Source organism: Patella vulgata, chromosome 7, assembly GCF_932274485.2.
Source record: "Patella vulgata chromosome 7, xgPatVulg1.2, whole genome shotgun sequence".
In the NCBI taxonomy this organism is placed as follows: domain Eukaryota; kingdom Metazoa; phylum Mollusca; class Gastropoda; family Patellidae; genus Patella; species Patella vulgata.
This window is the reverse complement of record NC_065885.2, coordinates 61,118,444-61,145,976: the sequence shown is the minus strand read 5'-3', so window position 1 is coordinate 61,145,976 and position 27,533 is coordinate 61,118,444. Positions and strand designations below refer to the sequence as shown.

Sequence of the window (27,533 nt, the reverse complement as noted above, 5' to 3'; positions counted from 1 at the left end):
AGTATGACGTCACTTGGTAAACTACTCACAAAACACAGACATGCTCGGTAAACATAAGGCAGACGTAAACAAACTTAAAATCGTAAACAAAATACACTGTTTTGTATAATCATTTCAGATTACGGCCTATATTTAAAGATTTTAAATATTGTTACAAAGGTTCATGGGAGGTATTGTGGTCTTAAAATTCGAAACAATTTTATTTGTGACCTGAAAAAATCCGTTGCCCGGATCTCTTGTACAAATTGGAATTGGACGTAAAAGGGATCGATTTCTCCGGAGTTCGAGGGATAATTATGAAAAGGTTCTACAAGTAAAGACTGAAGGGATGAGGTATTAACAGAAATATGTGAGAGAGAGAGAGAGAGAGAGGGGGGGGGGGAGAGGGGGAGGGGGGGGTAGGGTAATATCCGATGGCTCAGTGAATATTTGTAACCCGGTGTTGGCCCCTCTCTATCTCTCTCTCTCACTCTCTATTGACTGGACCAATATTCAGATCGTTAAGGAGAGGGGGAGCGAGAGAGAGAGAGAGAGAGAGGGGGAGGGTAATATCCGATGGCTCAGTGAATATTTGTAACCCGGTGTTACCCCCCCCCCCGCTCTCGCTCTCTCTCTCTCTCTTTAACGAACTTAATATTGGTCCAGTCAATATTGATGTATAATTGAGGATGTTTGTTTTCAATGTCAATGAGTCGAGATGTCTTTATATGTGGACGTATACAACGAACAACGAGCAAGCCAACATTTACATTACCATCTAAATCATGTGTAGACGAAGGCCAGGCCCCAAGTTAAGAAAGCATTCACAGACTTAAAGATAGGTTCCCAGAAAAGTATTTATCGGGTGGTTATTTCCAATAAAAGTATGGCAATTTTGGTATATATGGAAAGTAGAAATATCCAATCTTAATAGAAAAATACTGGATGCCCGGTAAAACACTCATGGACAAAACTGTAAGGATTTCCCTAATCTACAGCCCGACGATTAGGAGTGTCTGCACGCGTGACGTCAAAGGTCGCACGCGGAGATAGACCCCTTGAGGTACATGTTGATAAACTTTATGAAGAGTTAGACGTACATCAGTTTCTGAGTTAAAAACCACGGAAAAAAAACTTGGGCAGTGGGTAATCCGAGAATTCAATCAGGCTTCCATATTTGTAATAAATAATTAGCGATTAAAGACAACATCGTCTCGTGTATGCAATGAATTTTCCACCGACTTCGCCCCCGTTGCTAGGTACTGAGAGAGGTAAGTCACGTGACACAAACATGACCTCTTTTGGTCGATTTTGCAATATTTTGAGAAGGATTTGAAGCACAATTATGATAAATTAATTAGTTTGAATGTGTTTTTAGTCCAAATATATCATCAAATCACCCAGTTTGTACGCGGGAATGTATCTTTAAGTTAAGAATTTACTCAAAAGTGTTCGCAGTACCTTACAGGGTTAATCTCGGTTTTATTTTTGAAATTAAAACTGCTTAATTTTATATTAAAAGCCCTTAATACAAAAGGGCTGGCTCGCTAGCCTGGAGGTCGCGTGTTCGATCCCTGAATTGGCCGAGAAAAGTTCATCCAGATTTTCCGACGTGGTTTCCCCCTGTCATTGATGCGGGACAGGGAATCTGACAAGGACAGCTGTTTAGGAGTTCGGATGTGACGAAAAAAAGCAAAAAATAAAAACGAGGTCCCGTGTATACATTGGCGTGACATTCGATATAAGAGCAGGCCATAGTGCCGCTGCCTGGGCAAAATTTCCGTCATAGCACACTGTATGGCGTATGTCCGTCTTCATTAGCCCAGTCGGAGCAGAACAGTAGGACGTTAAACCCCATTTCATTTCCCTGGGAATATGATTCCACGTGACCGGTTCGAATCTATTCTATATTTATTTTTTATTTATATGCTAGTCCCGAAATGACATATTCTGCGTCGAGTGGACGTTAAAACCCATCTCTCTCTCTCTCTCCCTCTCTCTCTCTCTCTCTCTCTCTCTCTCTCCCTCTCTCTTTATTTATATGCGATTACATTGTGTGGGCTTTTACAATCGACAATAAGTGATAACAGCTTAACAAACCCTACATAAATTGAATACAGCACAGATAATTCAACATGGTACACTGAATTAATCGGTTGAACTATTCCCTAGTAAGTAGAACATAAAGCACGCACTGTAATAGTAAAATATCAGCTTTCAATTCATTGTTCATTGATATTTTTACCGTGGGAAAATATGAACTTATGACGTCATTCATTGTGCAAACCTCTTGGAATACACCGATTTTATATAGCAAGGCCAATAATAACGAATAACAGTTCAATTAATGAATTTTGTCAGTGTGGATTTAGTTTACAATATATTCCATTGTGTAAATAGTATATGGTGTGTTATCATGTAACAGTCTTGGTAATAAGCCTGGTAGAGTTATGTGCCCTTGAATGGTTGTTATATTGGACTCTTACTGAATAAATATATAGAGCTAGTCTAAATACGATATCCAACCTACGATCAGTTAATAACCTGAACCTAAATGTTCCGGGTCGAATCACGGTGTATGCACACCCATACCCGACCTCCTAGCTCAAACCAGTAGATGTGTTATTTGCATCACCGAGAGCATGCGCGGTATCCCCAGAACGGAATGGTGCCATTGGGGATACCGAGAATGGCCTGCAAGTAACATATAGAGACCATTATATTAAAAACAGACGTATTCCGACAGCCATTTTGTTAATGACTTTAATGACACAATAATTTGCGCCATTAAGCCGCCAGTAGGTTGGAATTCCAGCGCTATGTAAGACGATTATTATTATTATTAGAATTATAATTTTTCAAATTACGATGCATTCATTGACATGTCACGTTACACAGTTCGTGTCGGTAATATTAAAATTTCCTATTCACAACGGATAAAGCCTATCTATTCAAATTTGAATATAATCTGTCCGTCACGTCACGTGACATATGAATATAAATTGTTTAATCATCTGGTGATAAAATGAGTTATTAATTTCAAATTTAATAAAACAATGTTGATCCGCTAAAAATATTAAATTGATCCCAGTTTAATCCACGCAAATTAATTTTTTAATATTTAATTAAAGATACATTATGTAAGATTTAGATAAAGAGCTGACCATTCTTGCTATAATAGCTAAAAAAATAGATAAGGTAACATGAAAATATTGAAAATTTCATTCAAATTACTTCATTCTGAGCCACGGTATCACTGTTTGAAGTTTTGACAAGATGTGTGCATTGTGGTAACCAGGGCACTGGTGTATTTGAGACTTAGCCTCGCTGTCCCATTAATAAATTAAATTTTTAAATGGCGAACCGTTCTAATCTAGTTAAAATCCAGAGTATCCGATGACATCGAGAGTCGATTATAGTCTTTTTTTGTTAATAAATGTCTAATTAATAATTTATATAACATTTAAGGCCTAAAGAAAGACCTGCAATAGGCAAATTTAGCTCTTGCATAATGTATGTTTAATATGATTAATGCAATGACATCATTATTAATGTGACGCCATAATGTATGTTTAACTAAAACAAAATCCAAATATCAACAATCGATAATCGTCCTGTCCGGATCCAACCGGATAAAATCGAGGCCCATCAACAGAATTTAGCTGACGTTGTTTTATGTATATCGTCTGCTGAAAATGCCGAATTTTCAATTCATTAGATCTTTGATTTCGAATCCCCGGTTGTACGTGACAAGGAGTAGGGTCGCCTGTCTAACCTCGTGGGTTTTCTCCCACTGCTCAAGACCCCTATGCGCACGCGAATTATTGAAATAAAATTAATCCATATGTTATTCCCGAAATGACCTAGTTTGTGTCGAGTGGACGTTATATACCATCTCTCTCTCTCTCTCTCTGTCTCTCTCTCTCTCTCTCTCTCTTTGTAAATATTGGACGAAATTGAAGTATTTTTGGACTGGTATTCGTTTAGAGATTTAACTTTCACAATATTGTAGTTTGCAAGGCCGCTTTCAACATCCCTCAAATGACGATCAGTAGTTATATTGGAAAACGATAAAGTGTTTTAAAGATAAATTATGGGAGATTAGATAAAGAGCTGGCAGTTCTCACTATAATAGTTAAAAACTAGATACTGTAAAGGGAATTTGCTGGAAATTTCAGTCAAATTGATCCACTATGAACCGAGATGTTAGCGATTGAATTTTCGGCCTAGCCTCGCTGATCATTACTGAAGTCGGTAGGATAAAAAAAAAACAGCAAATGGAATCATAATCCACTAAATATCGCAGGCTAGCGATGCCATCGAGGGTTGGTTATAGTCTATATAAGTTAATTAATGTCCAATTAATAATTTAGATAACATTTCAGGCCTAAATAAAGACCTGCAATAGGCAGATTTAGCTCTTGCATAATGTATGCTTAATAATTTAGATATTTCAGGACTGAAGAAATACCTGCAATAGGCAGATTTAGTTCCTGCATTATGTATATTTAATGAATTGGTTAGGTGACATATAATGTAATTGATCATGACCGCTCCGAGGCTGTACTGCACAGTTGACGCTTACGTCTAGCCCTAGGATCCATGCACTTCACTTGACATATAGAAGTTTGTTGTTTGTTGATCTCTGTGTCTATAACGTGTATGTGGTTTGTGTGTCATGTCCTCGGGGGTTGTCTTGTGGGTTTTGGTTTTTGTGTGTGGTGCGGTCCTCCTGCACTAACTTTTAAATAAACTGGGGATCGCGGTGGCTAAGTGGGTAAGACGCTGGCTCGCTAGTCTGGATGTCGCGGGTTTGATCGGGATTTTCCGACGTGGTTTACCCCTTGTCAGTGGCGCAGAACGGAGGGCCTGACAAAGACAACTGTCTAGTCTTTCGGGTGGGACAAGAAACCGAGGTCCCGTGTTTACACATTGGCGTGACGTAAAAGATCAATTGGCAGTTGGAATTCCCTCATATCACACTGTATGGCGTATGCCCGTCTTCATTAGCCCATTCGGAGCAGAACAGTAGGACGTTAAACCCCATTTCATATCATTTCATTTCGATTGCATTCAGTAATCAATCATAGCCCATAACGTTTTAGTGTTTTATGTTAAAGTGTTGATATTGAATGACAATACTGTATAAAACGATTAATCCAGAAAGTGAGAAGGGGTGGTGGTGGTGGTAACAGCATCAAAGTTTATCCCGCATCCCGCGATTCTTCTTATGTACATGTAATTATAAAAACAAAGATCCTTACCTCGCCTTTGGCTTAATCCACACCCGCAAAACATTTTAACTTTTTCTTATATCCTTCTTATGGCGTAGTCCTTTAATATAAATCAGTTAATCCGTTTGAATTAGCGTTTATTTTCTGGAGAATATTATTGAATTCTGATTGATAATAGCCAGTAAAATGTTCCCAGAATTTGGTGGGTTATTTTTGTCTGTTTTGTTCAGAACAAACGGACGATTGTGTTTTAACAACTGGAACGAGTTTACCACGACACAATAGATTTATTTTATATTGTATTATTATTTTATAATCACCTTTCAAATCCAGATATAACTCGCATTGTCAGTAAATCAAATAACATTTAGAGCAGTCTCACTATAGACAAACCCACGGTTAGATCTGACGGATTTCAAATCCAGATGTAACTCGCATTGTCCGTTAGGGCAATCTCACTATAGCCAAACCCACGGTTAGATCCGACCGATCTCAAATCCAGATAGTCCTACTTCTCAAATTGTCAGTAAATCAAACAACATTTAGGGCAGTCTCACTATAGACAAACCCACGGTTAGATCTGACGGATTTCAAATCCAGATATTTCTCAATTTGTCAGTTAAATCTAAGTTTCATTATAATCCTAACCAACATTGATTTCAAATATAGATTATTGACGGATTTCAAATATTGATATTACTCACATGCCCTGTAAAATCTAGCAATATCTAAATCTCACTGTTGCCTTACAAAACAATTTCAAATCGTTTTGTTGCCTCGCATGACCGGTAAAAAATCTATCATTAACTAAATCTCAATGTTCCATTACAAAACACTTTCAAATCGTTCTGTTGCTCGCATGGTCGGTAAAATCTAGCACTAACGAAACACGTTCAGATCGCTCTGTTGCCTAGCATGGTCGGTAAAATCTAGCACTAACGAAACACTTTCAAATCGCTCTGTTGCCTCGCTTGGCTGGTAGAATCTAGCACCATTAACTCCTCTCTCTGTAGTCTTTATATATGACAGGTTTGAAATCTGACTATAACTCACAGTGTCCCTAACATATGGCACCGTTTAAATGTCACCATAGTCTTTAGATATGACGGATTTAGAATCTCGCATCACGATGATAAAATACGGTTAAATACGACAGAATTTAAATCTCGCTTCACGATGATAACATACGGTTATATTTGACTGATTTTAAATCTAGCTGCATAAATTTCACAATGATAAAATACCGTTAAATTCAGCTGATTTTAAAATCTCGCTATTTACTAGCTGCATATATTTCACAATAAAATACCGTTAAATACGACAGATTTTAAAATCTCGCTATTTTACTTCTCCAATAATAACACACGTTACAAATATCATTAGTGGAAATATCTGATTTCATTTTAACTGATTCTCGGTGTAACATATCCAATATAACGTATCCACATCATAATCAAGTTTCAAATTATAAAGTCATACCATACTAAATGTATACACTGTGCTTTATCATTCCGTTATCAAAAACCTCAATAACCCAAACGAAATAAAGTCTTAAAAAATGAAATGATTTTCCTTTAAATATTCCGTGTCCTTCATCCGTGGTCGCTAAATAATCACGGATTAATATTATCGACCCGTTAGTTCTAATCCGTATTTAATAATTCACGCATTCACACTTCAAAATCGTCTATATCCTGGCTATTGCTTTGGTTTTTCTTAAAGCAATGCTCTATGGAGTCGCATATGGTCGCCTGACCACCTTGTGTTGACTCCTTAACGACGACAGTTTAATTTAAATAGAGATATCGTTTTAAGATAATGTTATCTCTCAACACTCGTCAGTATAATGTCAACTGCTGTTTATTTAGACACTTTATATATATGACCTAGAAATAAAAATAAAAAAAGACATAAAATATATACGAAGTTTATAATAACCCAGAAACGTGGTTTAACACGTCGTATACTTCAACATGGACCCTAAAACTTCAACTATAGACATCCAATACGCCAACATGGTCCCTACTTCAACATGACCCCTAATATGTCAACTAGACATTGTATACTTCAACATGGCCCCTAATACTTTAACTAGACATCGTATACTTCAACATGACCCCTAACACGCCCACTAGACGTCAAATACTTCAACAAAGCCCCTAAAACTTCAACGAGCTCCCTAATACTTCAACATGGCCCCTAATACTCCAACGTGATCTCTACTGCCACAACGTGACACCCTTATACTTCAACTTGACCCCTATTACATCGACGTGGTCCCTAACAGCCCAAAGTGACCTTCGTTAATTTAAAGCGATCACTAATACTCCAACGTGATCCCTACTACTCCCGCTTGACTCTCCATACCCCAACGCCATACCCAATACGTCAAAGGGTCCACAACACTTCAACGAGACACCTATTGCCCCAGTGTTATATCTAATACTTCAGCGAGACCCCTAACACTTCAACAATACATTCAATACGTCCAAGGGTCCCTAACATAACGATACAATCATTACCTCAACATGGATCCTAATACTTCAACATGTCTCCTCAAAGACATACGAGTATACATCAACTTGGTCCCGATAACCAAACACTTTACCATCTTATATTTCAACGACTGATACTTAAAGATAACTCCTCATACTTCAACTTGGTCCTTAATACTTCAACATGGCCCTTTACACTTCAACTTGGCCCCTAATACTTGAAACCATACACTTCCTCTGCTAATGTGTCAACGACTAGGATACTTACAGATAACTCGTCATACTTCAACTTGACCCCACCATACTTCAAATGACCCTCTCATAGCCCAACTCGACCCCCACTACTTCAACTTGGCCCCTAATACGTCAACATCGCGAGTCGTCAATACAGTCCTACACACATAGCTCGTTTCATAAAATCAAACCAGATAATGGCTATTTAATTTTATCTGCTGACAACAGTAACTAATAATATTACTGAAAGCAATCAGCGCATACACGTTGTATCATAAGGTCTGTCATTGAGTGTGGTTTCGATTCTCCGGGTGTACGTGGCAAGGAGTATGGTCGCCTGTCCAATATCGTGGGTTTTCTCCAGGTCCTTCGGTTTCCTTCCACTGCTCAAGACCCCTAGCCAGAAGCGAATTATTGAAATAAAATTGAACTATTTACAATAATGTACAAAAACCAAGAGAGAGGGGGGGGGGGTAACGTCCACTCGACACAAACTAGGTCATTACTTATCTTATGCAACGTTTCAATTATCTGACGAGTAACTTTATCAAGTAACGTAGGCGTATTCAAACGATACATGCTTAGAAGTAGTAAATCAATTACATTGTGTTTTTTTAAGATTAATAATCTATAATACCGAATCTATAATGTTTCATTTTACCAGTCAAAATTAAATAAATTAAATTAGTAAGTATAACGGACACAATTACCACAATGCCAATCGCAGAAAACACGATTAAATAAACTGAAATACCTTATAACATCCACACTCTAAGTTCAGAGTTACAACTAGACAACACGACCAGCTGTGTGTATTTGAAATATACTAAGTTATAATGGTAGGGTGTATAGGGAGGAGTGTCATAGGAACATGTGGTTCATATTCCTGGCAATCACAGACTTTAAAATAAACCAGAAGCAGATTGATGTTGTATATAGGGAGTGGTGTGTCAAACACTACAGATACTCTAGTGATCTCCGGGTGATAATATAACTTAATTTAGTGTGAGAAATACATTGATTAAACAACAGCTTTCACATGTTACACGACATGTCCCATGACATGATCTAGATTTACAGAGAGAGAGAGAGAGAGAGGGGGGGAGAGAGAGAGGGGGAGAGAGAGGGGGGGGGAGAGGAGAGAGAGAGAAATGGGTTTAAATGCTGATTGGTTAATCAAATGTCTGACATCATAGGGTCAAAAGCCGCTCGTATCCCCTCTGACGCGACATCTCAAAACAATTGGTCAGATATTCATGTAGTGTAGGCCATCGCAAGTATAAAAAACGAAACGAAATATAAATCTGTATTTTAATCAAATTGAAAACACCGACCACTACTGGTAACTAAATAAAGTCGTAATTCAGTTCTATTGGATCAATAACTATCAAGGGAAATTGTTGAACTGGATAATATTTTTTATCGACCATCAATCGTAACTACCCATTTAGAAAGATGTGATTCCTTTAGATTGGATGGAAATAAACTACCCATTTAGTCAATATAAATCAGTTGTCTTAATTTACTGCCCTAAGTTAGATATCCTTATCATTATTAGAGATGCCGTTAAATGAAATGAAATGAAATGGGGTTTAACGTCCTACTGTTTTGCTCCGAACTGGGCTAATGAAGACGGGCATACACCATACAGTGTGCTATGAGGGAAATTTTGCCCGGACAGCGGCACTACGGCCTACTCTTACATCGAATTCCAACTGTCAAGGGATCTTTTACGTGCACGCCAATGTGTACACGGGACCTTGGTTTTTCGTCTCATCCGAATGACTAGATAGCTGTCCTTGTCAGGCCCTCCGTCCTGCATCACTGACAAGGGGGAACCACGCCGGAAAATCTGGATGAACTTTCTCGGCCAATGCAGGGGTTGAACACCTGACCTCCAGGCTAGCGAGCCAGCGCCTTACCCACTTAGAGAGATGCCGTTAAACTACGTCGGCTATTCACTTCAAAACTAAAATTAGCCCTACAAATATATACGTGATATTAAATGAAATGGTGTTTAACAGCCTACTTTTTGTCGCTTACCGAACTAACGAAGACGGACATACGCCATGCGGTGTGCTATTACAATTTGCACCGACGGTGGCACTACGGTCTACTTTATTTCGAATTCCAACTGTTTTTCGTCCCATCCGAACGACTAGACACTGCCTCTCTTTGAAACTCGGTAGCTCAGTAGCATGGAAGTGTGTGAAACGAGGCAAGATTATCACGCCTTAAAGGGACAATAACACTCTTGCTAGCTTGAAAGCTCATAAAAATAATTAATATCTCTATCTAAGTACTAGATGTTTAAGTGTCCTACCTGTTGTGTAAATTATCCATTACATCCTATTTTACTTGTCCAGAGGGTTCGAAAATATTTTTAAATCGAAGTTTCATTTGAAAAGGTTTACGTTTCAAATCATTTAGTTGAATTTGTCCAATCTTTTATATTAGGTGTGTTAAGATGAAATTTGTATCATCAGTTAATTGGAATATTGTAAAATAGTACAATTTGTTGACTAGAATAAAGATTGGGACATATTATTCATTTACAACAAGAGTGATATTGAGCCTTTAACAGAAGAATTCTAAACTAAAGATACATTAAACATGCATTATGCAAGAGCTAAATCTGCCTATTGCAGGTCTTTCTTAAGGCCTGAAATGTTATCTAAATTATTAATTAGACATTAATTAACTTATCCAGACCATAATCAATTCTCGGTGGCATCGCTAGCCTGCGATATTTATTGGATTAGGTTCAGATATGCTGTTCGACTTCCATTTATAAATTAATATAGTAATGATAATCAAGGCTAGGCCGAAAATTCAATCGATAAAATCTCGGTTCAGAGTGAATCAATTTGACTGAAATTTTCAGCAAATTCCCTTTACATTATGTAGTTTTCAACTATTATAGTGAGAACTGCCAGCTCTTTATCTAATCTCCCATAATGTAACTTTAAAGGGACAATAACACTCTGGCTGGCTTGACAGCTCCAGAAAATAAAAATAGCCTTATTCTAAGTACTAGATGTATTAGTATCCTACCTGTTGTGTAAATTATCCATTAAATCCTATTTTACTTGTCCAGAGGGTTCAAAAATATTTTAAAATCCAAGTCACATTTGAAAAACTTTACGTCAGGCTTTTCAAATCATTTAGTTGAATTTTTCCAATTTTTAAAATAAGGTGTGTTAAGATGAAATTTATATGACCAATTAATTGGAATATTGTAAAATAGTACAATTTGTTGACCAGAATAAAGATTGGGACATATTATTCAGTTACAACAAGAGTGGTGTTGAGCCTTTAAGTGTTATCCGACATGCCAACTAGATCTTCCATACCGATACTGGTTATATAATGGATATCTTTAGCAAACTTGTACAGTTTCTTGTCGCTCCTGAAAGGTGAAGATTTTCGAATTACAGCGACTTACAGGGTTTTAATTCCTGATAGGTGGATTCGAATCATTACAGCGACTTATAGGGTTTTAATTCCTGATAGGTGGATTCGAATTACAGCGACTTATAGGGTTTTAATTCCTGATAGGTGGAGATTTTCGACTTATGAAGTTTTAATTCCTGAAAGATTAAGATTTTCGACTTAGAGGGTTTTGATGCCCAGTTACACCGCACTCACTGAGCAAATCCCGGGGAATTTTATCGGCCGATATAATTACACACGCCGTCCTCATGTATAAAACCTATACATACCGTAGTCTTTACTTAATGCATGACAACTTTACAATGTGCTGATACTATCACGTCTAATAACAATTTTAAAAAGACAACACGCAATAGCATACATTAGTTTGGGCTTGTTTTTTGGTTTGTTTTTTTGACGTTAAATTAACACATTTGTTAAGCTGACATCAGATATAAGTTTGACAAACAGCAAAAGATCCCCGATTCCCCCTGTTTGCCCCGCCCCACCTCCCCACGTCTTACTTTCCGAGACCTCCCGCCCTAACCATTCCTGTATTCGTACCAGTCGTTAATTGTGTAAAGCATTGAGTATTTTATTTATTCATGCGTGTCAATTTCTTAATGCCATTTAAACAACATATGATTATAGTTGTGGTGCCGACTTTTAAAACGAGAGACAGGTTTCAGACCACTTGTAACAGATATTGGATAGTTAATGGTGGGTTTGTGCTCATCTGTAAAGGTCAACAAGCAACAATTAGACGAAAAACCCGTGTTACACAGTTAACTTACTTCTGACTCATTTAATATCCAAGGCTACAAAAACGACAGGATACAACTTAGATAAAACACAGAGAGAGAGAGAGAGAGAGAGAGAGGGGAAGAGAGAGAGAGAGGGAGAGAGAGAGAGAGAGAGGGGGTGAAAATGGAGAGGGGAAAAGGGAGAGAGGGGACAGATGGCGTGAGATATGAGAATCGGGGGGGGGGGGAGAACGTAGTTTCGATTCGCCGGTTGTACGTGACAAGGAGTAGGGTCGCCTATCCAACATCGTGGGTTTTCTCCAGGTCCCCCGGTTTCCTCCCACTGCTAAAGACTCCAAAGTCCAAATGAATTATTTAAATTAAATTGAACCATAGTTCAGAAATGAATTAGTTTGTGTTGAGTGGACGTTACACTCATCTCTCTCTCTCTCTCTCTCTCTCTCTCTCTCTCATCAGAAGTCTTACTCCTATTACATGATTAGGCGTGTACGAAAACATAATGAATAAGACGACCAACAGGAAATGGGACACCTGTTTTTACCCATGATTTTCTATACTATAGCCTATCTTTGACAGGGTGGTTAGAGACGACATCGTTCAAAACTTGGATCAATCTAGATTCACAGAGTTAATCCAATAATCCTCTGTGAGATTAGTATTGTTTACAATGCCTAAAGAAAATTATAGGATTACGAAAGGTATGAAGGTTAAAAAATAACAATAGTTGAAAACTTGATCGAGAACCACTGTTGACCTCTGTAAGAAACTGTATACCCTAACATTGACCTAATCTGCAGAAGTTTTGTAGAAAGAAAACAGATCACGTTTCGTTTCATAGCAAATAATCACATGAGATGTGATGAAAATGATTTACGGCCAATTCACTCATGTCTTTTCAACTCCAGAGGGGAGCCAGGCACTGTGGTTCAATTAGTGGTGCAGTAACCTGGAGATCCCAGGATAAGCCTACACACAGAAAATTATCAACTCTACTTCGAGAATAGATCTCTGTCCTAAATGGCCGCCATATCTAAAATTCAATATACTGTTTTGTAATGCGGTCCTACTCCGGTTCACATCTGTTGTACACAAAAAGACTAATTAAACTTTACAATTTTATTAAAATGAAAGTAGAATAAATACTTCTCCAAATGATCGAAAAATACTTAGTGTTTTCGACTAAAGTCGAAATGTCGGTCAACTAGCTTAGTGTCTGTTCTCAAGCGGAGCTAACTGTAGACAGACAGCATAAGTTTAGTATGAGAAGAAGCTTGTCGGGATTACCTAGTCTCGTGTTCTCTTGTCAGTGATACAGGATGGAAAGAGCAAGCCACACTGTACATCCACCCACGTACTCGTGTCTAGTCGTACGAATGGGACAAAATATTGTGTCCACACAAGAGAAACCCTTACCGTTATAATTTGAAGAAGATTAGACGAAACGCAGTTGCCCGGGCAACATAGCACACTGAATGACGTTTGCGGTTTTCATTACCCAAGCTGGTACAGAAAATAGGACGCTAAACCCCATTTCATTCCATTCGAGGAATCAATGTTTATTAGTACATTCGATTAACTTTTTTTTGTATTAGAATCAGTCTGGCTATAATTATTGTCTGGTGTTAATAGTATACGTCATAACGACCAGGCCATCCCATACAATCCTATAAACCATTTACTAATCAACATTTCATTGGTCGTTATTCAATTGTTACCACAGCTATTCCTTGTATCCGGCGGAAAGTCTATTTTTAAAATAACAGTTAATCGCTAATTTAAACAGCTTAAAAACAGGACGTTAAACCCCATTTCATTAATTCTAATTTAAACATATCGAAGACGGGTTCCCAGGACGTAAATTTGCTAAATTCTAAATTTGTACATGTTTTCCTTTCAATAGTAATTTTTAAACAAATCTGAAGTTTAGAAGAAAATAATGCTATTATTATTGTAATTCTGAACAGTATTGTTTAAAACAGTATTTAAAAAATATCCTTTAATGGCCTTTATTACGGTTCGTAAAGTTTCTAGTGTTAAACGGGGCGAAAAGTTATGTTACATAAAGAATATGATTGTATTATTGTTTCTAGGGTTAAACGGGTCGAAAAGTTATGTTTCATAAAAGATTGTATTATTGTTACAATTATGAGAGAGTTTGAAAACCACCCTTTTCACACCGGTGATTACAGTTTATAACAATACTAGTATACTATAGTAAGACTAATGTCACTGTGATCTATCATATATACACTCCTCATATATACATTATAGCATAGACGGATATTAAAATAGAACCAGACATATACATTATCAACTACCTGCTTTGACTTTCTATCAACAAAACAGATGGTAAATAGCAAGACCTGTGGTCTATCAATAGACATATACCCACATATATAATATATAATAGCAAAATAGAACAAGACATTTCATAATCAACTACCTGCTTGGACTTTCGGGGGGCTAGGTGTATCAGAAGGTCTGTCATTGAATCAACTGGCGTGGTTTCGATTCCCGGTTGTACGTGACAAGGAGTAGGGTCGCCTGTCTAACCTCGTGGGTTTTCTCCGGGTGATCCGGCTTCCTCCCACTGCTAAAGACCCCTACGCACAAGCGAATTATTGAAATAAAATTGAACCATATATTAGTCCCGAAATGACCTAGTTTGTTTCGAGTGGACGTTAAACCCCATTTCTCAGACTTTCTGTCAACAAAACAGGCAGTAAATAGTAAGACCCGTGATCTATCACTAAACATATATACCCACATACACATACTCCTCATATACAATATATAATGGACGGATATCATAATAAAATACCTGCTTATATAGACTACCTACTATTAACAAAACACGTAGTAAACAATACCTATATACAACATAATCAGTATTCACAACGATAAAGATACAAAAAATAACAGAAAGATGTCCCGCGATGACCCCCCGCCCCCTAAAAAACGACTTCCACATATACATAAATATCTAGTTTCCTAGAAATACATATTTACTAAAGTCCTAAGTTATTGCCGGATTAATTCGAGCGACAGAGGTCTCTACAGGGATAATTATATCATCATTATATTAGATCTATATTTAACCCTACATGAACATAGATCTATTTATACAAGTTATGTTATACACAACGAACAATAGGTTCTGTATAACTATTATTATTAACAATATCCACCCTATCTAATATGGTATAAATACCCCACCCTATCTCATATGTTGTCAATACCCACCCTAACGCACGTGGTGTCAATACCCACCCAATTCTCATATGGTGTCAATATCCACCAATTCTCATATGGTGTCAACACCCACTAAATCTCATATGGTGCCAATACCCACCCTATCTAACATGGTATAAATATCTCACCCAATATTACATGGTGTAAATACCTCACACAATCTCACATCGTGTCAATACCGTACCCAATCTCACGTGGTGTCAATACCCACCCTATCTAACATGGTATAAATACCTCACCCAATATCATATCGTGCCAATACCCTACCCAATCTCACATGGTGTCAATACCCACCCAATCTCACACGGTATCAATACCCACCCACTTCACGTGTTGTAGATACCCTACCCTAAGTCACATGGTATCAATACCAACCCAAAGACACATAGTGTCAATACTCACCCAATCTCACACGGTATCAATACCCACCCAATTCACGTGTTGTAGATACCCTACCCTAAATCACATGGTATCAATACCCGCCCAAAGTCACATGGTGCCAATATCCACCCAATCTTACAGGGTTTGATACCCTCCATATCTAGCATGGTGTCCTTACCCACCCCTCACTTGACTGCGGACCTGGGGACATCATATTATACCAGAATGAAATGAAATGAGGTTTAACGCCCTACTGTTCTGCTCCGACTGGGCTAATGAAGACGGGCATACGCCATACAGTGTGCTTTGAGGGAAATTTTGCCCGGGCAGCAGCACTACGGCCTACTCTTATTCCGAATTCCAACTGTCAAGGGATATTTTACGTGCACGCCAACGTGTACACGGGACCTCTGTTTTTCGTCCCATCCGAACGACTAGACAGCTGTCCCTGTCAGACCCTTCGTCCTGCATCATTGACAAGTGAGAACCACTATACCAGAATGACCCTACCATCTATATTATAACCACCAGAGTATACACAGGTCTATATAACCTTACATAAGAATACACAAGACACTGAATGGATTATCGACTACTTACCAAACAAAAAGTGATCTATATCCTATATATATTTACAATAAGAGGTGTATATCTTATATTCCATGTTTAACAAGAGATGTATATCTTATATCTACACCTATTCACAAAACACACAGTAATATTCACATAGTTCAAAACATTCCCCACAATAGCTCATTAAAACATTATGTCTGCACACGGATGTATCGTCAAACTAATGTAGAAGGTTTACTCTATCGTAACGTTATATCTACCCATACGACCATACACCCACAAAACACATGTATAACTGTCTAAAGACACGACACAGAAAACTTTAATTGAAAACAAGTTTGGAATAAAACATGACACAGGAAACTTTAATTGAATGCAAGTTTGAAATAAAACACGACACAAAAAAACTTTAATTGAATGCAAGTTTGAAATAAAATAAAACATCCTACACTGAAAGGAACAGAGGCCAGTCAAAACATTAAAGGCGTGTCCAGTTGTTGTAAAGTTTAGAAACACGATATAGAAACGTTATTTGAATGGATGTTAAAAATAGAAAATATTACAAAATACGTCCATACTATAAACTGAAGGGAACAGAGGACAGTTAAAACATCCAAGGCGTATTAACAATTTAGAGACAGAAACTAATTAATTAATTGAATGGAGGGGGGGGGGCGAATGGTTAGCGTGCGTGCTGTATCATAAGGTCTGTCATTGATTCAACTGGCGTGGTTTCGATTCCCCGGTTGTACGTGGCAAGCGAATTATTGAAATAAAATGAACCATATGTTAGCCCCGAAATGACATAGTTTGTGTCGAGTGGACGTTAAAACCCATCTCTCTCTCTCTCTCTCTCTCTCTCTCTCTCTTTAACTGAATGCAGGTTTAAATAAAATACAACATCCTATACGGAAGGGAACATTGAAGGACATGCTGCACTGTGGTTAGAAACACGCCATAGAAACTGAATTAAATCGAAATTTAAAATAAAAAATATTACAAAATACGGCCATATCATACACTGTAGGCAACTGAGGCCAATTTAAAATCTTAAAGGCGTATCCCGTTTAAACCATTTCATCCACATGTTGCACTGCTAAGAAACACGAAACCCAGCCATTACTTGAATGAAACTTTAAAATACGAAATAATATATACCATACACTGTAGGGAACAGGGTAAAAAAAAAACCTCGAAGGCGTATCCAGTTGTAACAAATTAATCCACATGGAGCACTGTTTAAAATCACGAATCTCAACCATAACTTGAATGAACGTATGAAATACGAAATACGACCAAACCAAACACTGCAGGGAACAGAGGCCAATTAAAAAAACTCGGTACACTGTTTAGAATACGAAACTGCACCATTATATGAATGAAAGTCTAAAATACGAAATGCCATACACTGTAGGGGAACAGCGGCCAATTGAAAAAACTCGAAGACGTATTCATTTGTAACAATTTCATCCACATGTAGCAGTGTTTAGAAACACGAAACTCAGCCATTACTTGAATGGCAGTTTAAAATAAAATAAAAATATTACAAAATACGGCCATACCACACAATGCAGGGAACAGAGGCAATGTTTAGAAACACGAAACTCAACCATAACTTGAATAAAAGTTTAAAATAAAAAAAAATGTTTCAAAATACGACCATGCCATACAACGCAGGGAACAGAGACAATGTTTACAAAAGACGAAACTCAACCATAACTTGAAAGGAACAGAGGCCAATAGAAAAAAAACCTCGAAGACGTATTCAATTATAACAATTCGCCCACATGTTGCAGTGTTTAGAAATACGAAACTACACGATTACTTGAATGACAGTTGAGATAAAGATAATTCTGTACGTCTTACCCTGTAATGCAAACATTCTAGGCTTTTAGCAGATATATTAAGCATCTATAAAACTCCCGTTTACACCGATTTCATGTCTAGGTTTTTACCAGTAAGTATCCATAACAATCACGCGTACACTGATTTCATGTCACCGGCTTCAAGACCCAGTTAACTTAGTCTACATATTTGTGATGGTCTGATAACTTTTTGCGGGGTAATTTATATTATTAATCGAGACTACTAGAAAAAATAAACCAATTATATTGTATTAAAGACTAAATGACAGAGACTACGCAGTTTTATTTATCGCTTTATATTTGAAATGGTCTGGTAATTATTTTGTTAGTAATTTGTTTTTATTGACCGAGTCTACTATATAATAAGTGTATTCGATTGAATTTTATTACCTACATGATTGTGGCTACTGCTATTTTGTAGCGGTCTATTGTTTTAATGAATGTGGACTATTATTAATCTCGACTAACAAAATAAACGTCTTACGGTTTATTTTCATTATCTTGACCTAAATGTCCGAGTCTACTAATAATTTGTTTTTATAATATTATGAACTGAATGCGGTAGTTTACTGAAGATTTGATATTTTCATTATTATCATATAGCGCATGACTGAATCTACGAAGAGTGTGTGAGCGAGTCGACACTATTATGTATATTACATGGGTGTATATAATAAGATATAATAAGTTCATCTCGGTACATCTATACACAGCTATATACTACAGCGTAGTTCAATATCAAATAAATGAAATGAAATGAAATGGGGTTTAACGTCCTACTGTTCTGCTCCTATACTGGGCTAATGAAGACGGGCATACACCATACAGTGTGCTATGAGGGAAATTTTGCCCGGGCAGCGGCGCTTCGCCCTACTCTTATATCGAATTCCAACTGCCAAGGGGTCTTTTACGTGCACGCCAATATGTACACAGGACCTCGGTTTTTTCGTCCCATCCGAACGACTAGACAGCTGTCCTTGTCAGGCCCTCCGTCCTGTATCACTGACAAGGGGAAACCACGCCGGAAAATCTGGATGAACTTTCTCGGCCAATGCAGGGATCGAACACCCGACGTCCAGACTAGCGATTTTGCCCGGGCAGCGCCACTATGGCCTTCTCTTATATCGTGCACGCCAATGTGTACACGGGATCTCGATTTTTCGTCCCATCCCAACCTACCGACAAGGGAAAAACCACGCCAGAAAACCCAGAGAAACTGTTTCCAACATTTTAGATACCCACCATATGCCGAATGGTTAGCGCGTTGTATGATAAGGTCTGTCATTGAGTCCGCTGGCGTGGTGTCGACTCCATCCTCGTGTTTTTTTTTCTCAGGTCCTCCGGTTTCCTCCCACTGCTAAAGACCCCTACGCGCAAGCGAAATATTGAAATAAAATTAAACCATATGTTAGTCCCGAAATGACTTAGTTTGTATCGAGCGGACGTTAAATCCCACCCTCTCTTTCTTTCTCTCTCTCTCTCTCTCTCTTACAGCCATTCACGATTTAACCTTTGACCTATGATATTAGAATAAGTTTAAGTTTTTTTCTAAAATGTAAATTGATCTCCCTTTATAAATCATGGCGACCTTTTCACCAGTGAGAAAATTTACACTGACAAATAAAGATATACTACTTCATATTCAGCGGTAGCATGAAAAAAACAACAGCGTTGACGGAAATACCACTGCCAGGACAAAATCCCCCCTGTGACATTGTCCACTTATTGATAGTCATGAAAACCACCGTATGTTAGTCCCAAAATGACAAGTAATCAAACTGACAGCAGGGAATATTCGCTAGGCCTCTACAATCACCGAGAGGGTTAACATCGGTGCGCGGCTTAATGAGCCCTCAATATTAACTTTTCCCCTTCTGCAAATTAAATTCTAGAACATTTTTTTAAGCATTAGAAAAATAAATAAAGGTGTTTGGAGTATATGTAGGTAAAAATATTTCCTATTTAGGATAAATGGATTATGTAAAATGAGTAAAAGGCATCATTCTGTCCGGACCAGTAACATCTTATGTAAATAATGCGCGTACCATTGAGCCATGATTGACGCCACGTAGTGTGACGTCACCTGTTGAATGTAGTCATCTTTTACATATGTATTAAAAGCCTTTCCCAATACTCCTGTGAAACAGATTGGTATGAAATACGAAAATGAAGCAATTAATGAGGTTAACGTCTAGTTCCACATGTCTCCAATACTTCTAATACAATGGCTACCAGCAAACATCCACCAATTCTTTTAAAGTATCAAAGTCTCTAACTCAGTATCATCCAAAGTCTTTGACATTGAAAACACAAATTATTTGTCAATTCATGTCAACATTGATGTTGTGATCTTACCGGGAAAAGATGGGCTTCTGATATCCAATATTTAAGACAAAATAAACATTTTACAATTGGTATACGAATCATGTACCATAATGCGTTTCAGCGCCATTTGTAACAAGGGACTCCAAGAACGCGGCTAGACATATTCCACAAGTCATGCCAAACGATGACGCCGTATTCTTATCTGGAGAGCATGCGCATTAAATACTATCGGTGTAGACTGGAATAACCAGACGCTAGAGATTGCCATTCGATTGACACTTCTGGCGTATTTGGCCGAATATAACTGAAACGGAAACGATTGAATGTAAATCAGTTTATGTACATTCAGATTACATTATTATATGCGTTGTGACCCATTTGTGTCAGTTTCTTGATCCCAGATTTTAGCGATTTTGGTTCTTTAAATATAATGAGACAAAATTGTAAGCTGTGTGTTTGTTCAAAATCCTTTTAACATTACCAATGTCGTTTCTGGACAACCCGGGTGGGGCAGAAAAGTAGGACGTTAATCCCCAGTTTAATTCGTTTCGTTTCGGGACAAATATATGTTGTTGTTTTTTTGTTCAATAATCTCGACCCAGATTAGCCTTACTTGCACTATAATTAATCCGTTAATCCTGTGACGTCATCTGTTTATATTTAGTAACAAGTAAAAGCTGTAGTAATCCTTTAATTTCTTGTGAAAATATCTCTCGAAATGTTTATTATTTCAGCTGCGACAAAGAAATGGAAAAAAAGAAACGTAATGAAACGGGGTTTAACGTCCTAGGCCTACTTTTCTGCACCAACTGGAGAAAGAGAGAAATGGGGTTTAACGTCCACTCGATGACACTTCGAGACCAACATATGGTTCACTTTTATTTCAATAATTCGTTTGCGGTAAGAGATGAAACCGGAGGACCCGGGCAAAACCCACAAAGTTGGACAGGCAATCCTACTCCTTGTCACTTACAATCGGGGAATCGAAACCACGCCAGTTGACTCAATGACAGAACTTAAGATACAGCGCGCACGCACTAACCATTCGGCCTTCCAACCCCTTGCACCAACTGGGCTAATTAAGACGGGCTTACTCCATAGAGTGTACTACATGTATGCGGGAAACTTTGCACGTACATTAATTCCTCTACTGATTATGGAATTGAAGGGTTTCTGTACGTGCACACCGACGAGTACCAGTAGACTTTAGTATTCAACTGAAATATATTTTATATCTGACCTTCACCTTCATTATCCCGGTTGATGATGAAATGTAGGATCGGCACCATTTCATTTCATATATTTGACCTCATTTGAGGTGACTTGATATCGGGTTTAACGTCCTCTTCCACCTGATATCGCAGATAAATTTGACCTCGGTATAAACCACAGCTATACACCCCACTGATCCCATAATCTCATTAATCCTTTAATCCCCTACCTTGATATCCAAACCACCTGACAAGGTCGTGAGAAAACAAATGTTGATAAATCTGTACAGTGTAATGTCAACATCAACAGTTGTTTCAGGGATGTTTATGTTAAATATTGTGGGGATTTCCCTCTCGCCAAATTTATATCCCGTCAAAATGTATCTAATGACATTGTGTTATCAGGGGCGGATCCAGGGGGGGGGGGGAATCATTTTCTCAGGAACCTGGCTAACCCCCTCCTGCACAAATTTCTGGACCCCCCCCCCCCTTATTATATCTGTCTTTGTTTTGAACTCTGAAATGGGGTTTAAGTTCCTACTGTTCGCCCCCGGCTGGGCTAATAAAGACAGGCATACGCCATACAGTGTGTTATGAGGAAAATTGTGCAAGGACAGCGGCGATGCGGCCTACGCTTATATCAAATTCCAACTACCAAGGGATCTTTTACGCCAATGTGTACACGGGACCACGGTTTATCGTTCCATCTGAACGACTTGCTGTTGTTACAAAATTGTTTACAGTTCTAGAGAGAAAGAGAGAGAGAGAGAGAGAGAGAGGGGGAGAGAGAGATGGGGCTTAACGTTCACTCGACACAAACTAGGTCATTTCGGGACTGACATATGGTTCAATTTTATTTCAATAATTCGCTTGCGCATAGGGGTCTTTAGCACTGGGAGGAAACCGGAGCACCCGGAGAAAACCCACAAGGTTGGAAAGGCAACCCTACTCCTTTTCACGTACAAGAGGGGAATCGAAACCACGCAACTTGACTCAATGGCAGACCGCCTGATCCAGCGCGCACGCTTTAACTATTCGCCCCCCCCCCGCCCAGTTCTAAAGGATTTCTATGGAGTTCTAGGGGTCGAAATGAACAGAAATCGGGTTTAATATCCTACTTTTTTTCTGTACCAATCGAATTAATAAAGATGGGTTATTTATGTGGAAAGCGTCGTTTGTGCCTACTCATTACCGAAATAGGAGAAAGAATTCTCACAATATTTAGAGCACGATGAGGTCAAAAAAACGAAAAATTGTTGCGGGGGGTCATTAGTCATTAACCAGGAAGACCCAGGTTCGGTTTGGACACAAAACCCAAGTCCACGCGTGTGCTCGTTAGCGTGCACGTGAAGCAACCCTTGAAAAAAATGACATGGCACATGCATGCACGTCTTCATTGGCCTGATTAGCGCAGAAAAGTCTCCAACTGGGACCAAATATCGACCCATTTAGGAAGATGAGTGAATCACGTTTAAAAACTGGGGATATGATCAGTCATAAAACATGGCCATTACCACTTCAACAGTTGGCCTCAAATCAAATTTCACATAAAAATATCGATTTGTACAGGAATTTGTTGGGAAAAGACACAGCAACAAGCAGCAGTATTTCCTGCACAGTGATAAGACGTTAGACGAGTTTAACATTCCACACGTTATTCACATTGCGTTACACAATGAAATGTTACATGGAACTAAAAATAGACAAATAAGGATAAGAGCATGAAATGAAATGAAACGGGGTTTAACATCCTACTGTTCTGCTCCTATACTGGGCTAAAAAAGACAGGCATACGCCATACAGTGTGCTATGAGGGAAATTTTGCCCGGGCAGCGGCACTACGGCCTACTCTTATATCAAATTCCAACTGCCAAGGGATCTTTTACGTGCACGCCAATGTGTACACAGGACCTCTGTTTTTCGTCCCGTCCGAACGACTAGACAGCTGTCCTTGTCAGGCCCTTCGTCCTGTATCACTGACAAGGGGGAACCACGCTGGATGAACTTTCTCGGCCAATGCAGGGGTCGAACACCCGACCTCCAGGCTACCGAGCCCGCGTCTTACCCATTTAGCCACCGTGATCCCCAAATAAGAAATGAAATGAAATGGAGTTTAATGCCCGACATTTTTGCTCCAACCGGTCTGATGAAGACGGGTACATTTTGTCCCGATAGCGCCCACACGAACGGCCTGCACCGGGAGCCAACCCGGGGCCTAACCCACTGAGCCACCGCGAGTTCCACATCTGCACAATACAATACAGACAACTTAAACAATACGAAAACGTATCTCAATTAGTAATTTTTCACAGAAAAGGCCTCAAAATTGATACGGGACTGTGGTGATCGAATGACTATAGTGCTGGATTCTCAACTAGAAGGTTGCGGGTTCGGAGACAAACCTTCGGGATGGCTCAAGCCCGGACTTCACCTTTCAAAGTTTGTGATAAAACTGACATGGAAAGTGTGTCTACTCCTTTGGAAGGGATAAAAACTCGCGATAACGAAACCTTGACTGTTGGAAATCGAAGAAGAGCGGGCGGAAACGCCACGGTCCGGACAAAATCCTCTTACTCCATATTGCAAATGTAACCCTAAAAATTAACCTATTTTTGTCTCACAACGACAGAAGTATTGCGTTTTTGAGACATATTTCTCCACACAATAGCCGAACTCTGTAGGGTCACTAATCAAATTCAGAGGCCATATGGATATCCCCTCCAATGCAATTAAAAGCAGATTACAATTTCGTTCCGTGTTTTTTCCCCAACATAATTTCAATACAAAAGTCAAATTCAGTCTGTAATTCAGAAACCATATTATATGGATCTCCCCCACCGTTCTAATTAAAAGCAGATTAGAATTTCGTCCTGTGGTTTTCATTACGATACGACAGGCAAATAATAACAATCACTGGCAGGCCAAATATCGCTCTCCCATAATTCTGTAAACGTAATTAATTATACTCAATAATAACTAGCCGACTAAATAATCCTCTTATTTAAAGTAGCTAAGTCTCTAACTCAATATCATCCAAAATTTTCGACATTGAAAACACGATTTATTTGTCAATTCAAATCAACATTGGTCTTGTGATCTTATAGGGAAAAGATGGGCTTCTGATATCCAATATTCAAGACAAAATAAACATTTTACCATTGGTACACGAATCATGTACCATAATGCGTTTCAGCGCCATTTGGAACAAGGGACTCAAAGGACGCGGCTAGACATGTTCCAAAAGTCATGTCAAATGGTGACGCTATATTCTTATCTGGAGAGCATGCGCAATAAATATCATCGGTGTAGACTGGAATAACCAGACGCTAAATATTGCCATTCAATTGAGACTTCTGGCGTATTTCGCCGAACATAACTGATTAGAAATTACAGTAAAAACAGAAACGGTTGAATGTAAATCAGTTTAAACTATATGAATCACATCGAATGAGGTTTAACGTCCACCCTTTTCTGCAAAGACCGAGCTAACGAAAATGAAATGAAATGGGGTTTAACGTCCTACTGCTCCGAACTGGGCTAATGAAGACGGGCATACGCCATACAGTGTAATATGAGGGGAATTTTGCTTGGACTGCGGAGCTAAGGCCTACTCTTATATCGAATTCCAACTGCTAAGGGATCTTTTACGTGCACGTTAATGTGTACACGGGACCTTGGTTTTTCCTCCCACTCGAACGACTAGACAGCTGCCCTTGTCAGGCTCTCCGTCCAGCAACACTTACAAGGGGAAACCACGCCGGAAAATGCCTGCATCTTACCCACCTAGCTAAAAAAGACGGAATATATGAATGAACCTCGGAATTATAGGGTAGAAAATAACATGTCTAAATACTCCTATTTGTCAGTGTTGCATTATATGACGTCTCTTACACGATAACTGATGAATGAACAACCAAATTGAATATTACGATTAATAATAATAACCACTAACTAATTATGAGAGAGAGAGAGAGAGAGAGGGGGGGGGGGGGTAACGTCCACTCGACACAAACTAGGTCATTGCGGGACTAACACATGGTTCGTTTTTATTTCAATAATTCGCTTGCGCGTAGGGGTCTTTAGCAGTGGGAGGAAACTGGTGGACTTTAAGATACAGCGCGCACTATTCGGCCATCCAACCCCGTTAACTAATTATGACCATCAGAACACATACAGTATAAACTCTATAATAACTAATGCCCAAACATACACAATACACATTAAAATTAACTATACGATACGAAAACACGTTTATTTAAATTCAACAATAATAATTAATGACCGAAGGAACGCACAAACTATAAAATATAATATAAAACACATTTCATTCATTAAATTGAACAAATACTAACTATTGAACGTCAGAAAATAACACGAACTCTAAGATACATGTATGATAATACGTTTCGTTTAATTCAACAAATAATAACTAATGGCCGACAGAACTTATAATCCACACCAAGAATAACTTCTAAAATATAATATGAAAACACATATAATTAATTTCAACACTAATGACCGACAGAACATAGATGGTCTAAAAACTTGATGAGAAAACATATTTCGTTTAATTCAACAAATAATAACTGGTGTCCGACATAAGTTATAATCCACACCAAGAATAATGTCTAAGACATAAATATGAAAACACATCTAATTAATTTCAACACTAATGACCGACAGAACATAGATAGTCTAAAAACTTGATGCAAAAACACGTTTCATTAAATTGATCAATCATAACTGGTGTCCGACATAACTTATCATAATCCACAATAAGAATTAGGTCTAAAATATAATATGGACACATCTCATTAATTTCGACACTAATGACCGACAGAACATACAGTCTAAAAACCTGATGCAAAAACACGTTTCGTTTAATTCAACAAATAATAACTAATGGCCGACAGAACTTATAATAATCGACACCAAGAATAACTTCTAAGATATAATATGAAAACACATATAATTAATTTCGACACTAATGGCCGACATAACATATAATCCCCCGTCACGTCAAGACTGTAAACTACGGTCACGTGTTTAAATAACTCTAAATCCGCATCGTGTTTAATTCTTACCCAATATCTGATAAACAAACTCGATTCCTTTTAACACCATTATAAACCATGAGGATCTTCCGACTAATAAATTCCTTTACTTCTGCCTCTCTTCAAAGATTTGTTGTTTCTCCTTCCCTCTAATAAAGTCCGTAACCAGCTAATAAATCCATCATATAAACGTCACACAGTCAGACGACATTTACCGTCTCGCGCCAAAATAACATGTGACCTCTCTCTCTATCGACAGATTACACTGAGTTAACTCCTAGTAATAATCGATCCCCAGAAATCAATAAACCCTCCCTCCTCTCAAAGTACTCTTCGGGTTAACGTTAATGACCTATAGCCCCTTGTGTCCAGTCTCTGCAATGGAATCGATATCAATTATCATGGAATAGATCGTCTCGGTGATCCAGGCATCGAATACGTTATCTATGTAAACAAAAATAAAAGACGCCCGAATCCATTGGCGAACTTACAGAAATAGATCAAACATTACGCGACAATTTTCATCTCTCACACAATCGTGTCTAGGTTCTAAAAATCCAGGAACAGAGTCGCCCATTGGCTTATTGTGTTCTAGAATTCTCGTTCAAATATGTATTAAATAAACACGTTGTTTTGTTTTTTTAAAAGATCTAAAATCCCTTTTACCATAATCCAATTGTACATTTGATCGTTTGTCGATGATCCCCCCCCCCCCCAAATGTCTCGATTGTATA

General features: G+C 38.3%; 1 protein-coding gene across 3 annotated transcripts in view; it reads right to left on the bottom strand.

The window, feature by feature from the left end:
* Positions 1-27,533, bottom strand: part of LOC126827522 (uncharacterized) — an 86,921-nt gene that overhangs the window by 35,091 nt on the left and 24,297 nt on the right. Inside the window, exon 1 of one of the 3 annotated variants that reach the window (XM_050556962.2) lies at positions 5,244-5,588. The exons of the other annotated variants lie outside the window; for them this stretch is intronic. Coding sequence (XP_050412919.2) covers positions 5,244-5,277 — 34 coding nt within the window. The 5' untranslated portion in view covers positions 5,278-5,588. Of the gene's footprint in view, positions 1-5,243; positions 5,589-27,533 lie in introns of those variants that run through there. 3 annotated transcript variants of the gene reach the window in all.